The 4,805-nt window shown below is 43.0% G+C and overlaps 1 protein-coding gene across 1 annotated transcript; it reads left to right on the forward strand.

Annotated features, from left to right (window-relative positions):
- The first annotated feature begins 360 nt into the window (after window positions 1-360).
- On the forward strand, window positions 361-4,548 carry LOC119268299 (protein SYS1 homolog). The gene is made up of 3 exons (XM_037549888.1): window positions 361-762; window positions 2,096-2,319; window positions 4,077-4,548. Exons 1-3 carry the CDS (start codon window positions 539-541, stop codon window positions 4,082-4,084), a joined length of 456 nt encoding a protein of 151 aa, XP_037405785.1. The 5' UTR covers window positions 361-538; the 3' UTR covers window positions 4,085-4,548.
- The last annotated feature ends 257 nt before the right edge of the window (window positions 4,549-4,805 follow it).

Consider the following 4,805-nt stretch of genomic DNA (forward strand, 5'->3'; position numbering starts at 1 on the left):
GGAGGGGGTGTGGCTGCCGGGGTCGGAGTGACCGACGACAAGGGAGGGTGGCCACCGCGACCGAAGTGGCCGACGGTATGAAGCTAGGTGGACGCCGCCGCCGGAGTAGCGAGCGGCGTTGGGCGAGGAGCGAGAGGAGCACCGGTGGTCGCCGTCGCTGCTGCATTTTTTTTAAAATTGTTTGGATTGCTTATCACATGTGTCATTACTCTTTTGCATTAACCGATCTTACTAATCATGTTTAGCACATTAACTTGGAGGATAAGAAACCGTCCACGTCGGACCGCCTGGACCCACGCTCCAGAGAGAGAACCAGTCCCGAAATTTCCAGCCAAGAAAACACAAGGAAACAGAGCATATTCCGCCTGTTCCAGCAGCAGAGGGAAGCAACCTAACATCCAGCCCGGCCGCGCGCGAGAGATCCCGCCGAATCCCCAAACCCAACCACCGCTCCTCGCCCGCCTCCCCGGCGACCTCAGATCTCGTCTGCGGCGGCGGCGGCGACGTCGGAGGCGGAGGGCGGGGATTGGAGGCGAAGATGTTCTATGGGGCGATGGTGTGGGATCCGTGGCTGATCGTGGCGCAGATCGTCTGCCTGCAGTGCCTCTACTACCTCGGGCTCGGCCTCTTCATGGCGCTCCTCGTCGGCACCCGCGTCCCGCGCCTCACGCTCCTCTACCTCTTTGACTTTGCCACCCTCACCCCGCGCACAACCACCGGCTGGTGCGCCATCGCCTCCTTCCTCCTCGCCGCCATCGCAGGGTACGGTAACAGCACTGCTCATTCCCATTTCCGTTCCTCCTTCCCGCCGGCACGCCAGCCATTGGTTCCTCCAAGCTACGACCTGCTTCTACATGTGCAACATTTAGCAGTGCGGGGTTCCTCTGTAGGAATCAAGACCCGGAATAGGTCGACTGGACCCCTGCACTTGGTAGTAACTGCTTCTGGTTATGGCTGTAGGTGCTAATTGCTTCGAGATCCAAAAGCATCGACTGTAAATTGCCTGTCAGCAGCGTGTAGTTTTCCACATCTTTTTCTAAATTTGCGGAATGTAACAGCCATTTCTTCAACCAGTAGTTAAGCTTCTTGAGTTTGTTGGTATGTATTAAGCCTAAAGAGGGGTCTGGTCGTATACTTGTACTTGCTAGAGCTGTGAAGTATCTGAAATATAAAGCCAAATCTGCCATGTAACATAGATGCATTGTGATATCGGCTTACCAGTAGATACATCAGAAGATTTTCAGTAGAGTGTCATTGATGGCTGCTATGGAAACCTTGTTCTTGTTGCCATATAGTATTGCATAGGGTGTAGGCGCCCAATTATGACTGGAAGGAAGGCCATCTCATCAGTAGATAGGCCAGTAAATTATTTTGTGGAATTCCAGTTGTAAATCAGAAAGATGTCGTGAGCACTTTCCATCCTCATTTTCCAAATCAACCAAGAAGAGTTTGATCTCTAGAAAATATTCTGGAGCCAGATATTCTAATAGCAGATGGATAAGGGAATTAATCCACCCCATTCACATATCCTTTGTGGGCAGTGCGAGGAAAGCACTTGCTAAAGTATCTGAACTTACACAGAAATAATATATAGGAATCAGGTTTTGCTGCTTCAAGCCTTTTGGAAATGAAAATTTTCTGCTAACACATACTGTGTTTTCCTGTATTTTATATCCTTGTACTTAGGCTGAACCTTCGACCGAGAAAGGCTTTTGCCCCACTTTATAGATAATGCCAACCACCGAAACAACCGAGTACACATGGTAGCAGCAAACACAACAACACCATACAAAGAAGAATTCTCAAGCAACCATCTAAATAGGCAGAATGCCCTACATCGTAGTAGGTTAGTGTCTAGCATTTAGGATTAGACTTCAGTTTCCACACTGTACTTGTCAACAATAACTACAGAAACCAAAACCATGCTACCGATGATAACTTGGTAAGCCTTCACTAAGAACTCGGTCTTTGTTAGCTATGAAGAGAATGGGCTTCATTGATTGCTTTAGCCTTTTCAGTTATCTAATTGTTCCTTCTATGTTTTCTGCAAGAAATGGTTTGGTTTTAACTTTGCTTCCATGCTTTCCTTGGGCAGTGCTGGATTCATGTTTTATGTGATTGAGAGAGCCAAGAAGTGCCTGGACTTCGCAGCCACCCTCTACATCATCCATCTGTTTATTTGCATTATTTATGGTGGATGGCCAGCTTCAGGTACATGGTGGGTGGTTAATATTGTTGGTTTGGCAATCATGTCACTCCTCGGTGAATACCTATGCATCAGGCAAGAGCTAAAAGATATTCCAGTAAGGCTTCGTGCAAGTAAGCAACTCTGTCCTAATGAATTTGTCTTATTTAATTTTCCTTAGATGATTGTTCTCTTTTTAAATAAGGAGTCCTGTACATTTTGTTGCTTATCTATGTAGCCCTCTTACAGTATGCTTAGCGAAGAGTCTCATTTAAGCTTGAATATTAGAGTGACTAAGTTGTTAATACATCTGCTAATGAACTTTGAAGCAATGGATGGCACATTAAATTGTTTGGATTAGTTGGTGATTCTGTAATATCCTAAATCTTATGTTGCCACTTGGCACCTACCTGTGTCAATATGTGACTATGAGTTTTGGTGGTCCTTAATTCCTTTTTAGGCTTGAAGCTCAGTATAGTTAGTACCAACTGAGATATTGTGCCATCACAGATTCTCATATTTTGAAAGTTTTCTGCTGTTCTTGTGCTGTCTACTTATAAGGATTGTAGTAAGTTTGAGCACATATAGACACACAGGAATGTGCCTTTTTGTTTGGCAGACAGGGCTGGAGCGTCACAACTCGTACACTTGACGTGGCTAAAAAAACTGAACTCGAAGCCAATTGGTGCTAACTAAAAGAAAATGAAAGAAAGCAATTGTATATTGAGCAAACTGTATGCAAACAAATGAAAGAAATGAAAATAATTATGCAAATACGGGCATACGGCTACATTTAATGGTAGTTCCAGTTATAAAAATTTCATGTTTCCCAATGCAATCTGAGCAGATGGTAAACTTAGTTCGGAGCAGAGATATGCATCAGAATTTTAATCTTTGCATAGTTAGAATGCTTGCTGCAACTTGGACCAAGTTCTCATTCACTCACTGGTTTCAGCATCTTGCTAATTCAGTTCTGGCATCTAATCATGAAATTTAGTAGCGTTAAAATGGTGATCGACCACTGCTTCTTTCTACTAACATGTCTGCTGAACTGTATGATCCACATCTTTCTTATAAAGTGTAGTGTTAGTGAGTTTAACTGCTGTTATCATAGAAAGTTTCTTATACAGAAGTTGAAAACCATATGGCCTAGCGTAAGTTCAGACCAAACTGCATTATTAGTCCAGCTGATGATATGATCCGAATGAGTGAGCATTAGGCTTCTACTGAGTCCCGTTTATAGATCGAGTGATTGACTAAAATCTTGCCAAATGAGCACCAATAGTGTTTGACTAACAGAAAAAACCTGGTAGAACTATTAAGTTGGGCTGGGCCCACTGAGTACTCGAAACCTATGTAGTTGTTCTCACTTCTCAGCATGTGAAGTCAGGAAATTTCGAGGGCTCAAAATTAGATTTTCATGGTTTAATAAACTTACTTGCTGGCCATTCAAGTTCAGCTCTGTTTAGGGTCCATAAGCTTCCAGGCCAAAAACCATTGGAAACAACTACAAGCATGCGTTGCTGGTTCACAGCATTTTCATGATTTGAAATAGTATAGGAACATGTGACCATGTAAAATAAACTTTTTATTTGACCTGGCTTATCTAATTGTTTTCCAGCCTTTTCAGCATGACTGACTTCCTTGAGTGAAAAGATCGTTTCTTCTTTGTTGTTTGACAAATATTATCATAAATAAGGTGTCAGCTCTGTTTAGATTCTTGAACAAGAGAACAATGGCATTGAGAACTTAAGTAGTAACGAACTTTTCTTACTTGGCGCCACTCAACTCAGTACATGTGCACTGTTACTTCCCCCTGTTTACCTCTGTTGAAAACTATCTTCTCCAGTCACAACTTAGCAGCCTTCTAATTATTTCATCCTTCCTTCAGGTGTTTAATCTCAGAGGCTAAAGGAGTATAGGTGGTTTCCAACTGTTGTTACCCCCCAAGAGATGCTTGTTAATATCTGCCCTTAGGAATACAGAGACCTGCGATGCATGCTTTGTTGTGTGATTTACAACCAATACTATTGAATCCTGCAAATATCTTTGCTGTTGTAATGCATGGTCTCTCTGTAGAACCACCATAGGTAAATGACATTGCGAGCGAGGCTTCTGAACTACCACCATTGGAATGGGATGTCAGCTCATTTTTTGTGGCATGTATCAAGTCTTCCTCTCTTATGGATGGTGATAGAAAACAGGTGTCTGCTTGACAATTTGTATGACTAGATAACAATATCTTGAAATTGCTCTTTAGCGAGATTGATAATGCGAATTTTCTCGCACATTTTGATTTTTGCAAGCTGTACATTGCAGATATCATACCTAGTTTATTATCTCTCAGTAAGTGAGAGCTGATTTCTGTCTGACCCCACATGACTGCTTAGAAATTCAATATTCCTTCACAACGCTTCTTTAAGTTCTTAGGAAGTAATGCTAGTATGTGTTTGGCATAGAGGAGTTTCAATTGGATTTGAACACCAGGAATTGCAATTCTATGTGAACTCAAGCTCTTCAATGTATTTTTCTTTTCTTGGAGAGGTGTTTTTTTAACCTTTCTTGGAGAGGTGTTAATGGGTGGCGTAGTGGCGTCCAGCTCTCAGCCTCTCGCTCATAG

This window comes from Triticum dicoccoides, chromosome 3A (genome assembly GCF_002162155.2).
Source record: "Triticum dicoccoides isolate Atlit2015 ecotype Zavitan chromosome 3A, WEW_v2.0, whole genome shotgun sequence".
NCBI classification, from domain to species: domain Eukaryota; kingdom Viridiplantae; phylum Streptophyta; class Magnoliopsida; order Poales; family Poaceae; genus Triticum; species Triticum dicoccoides.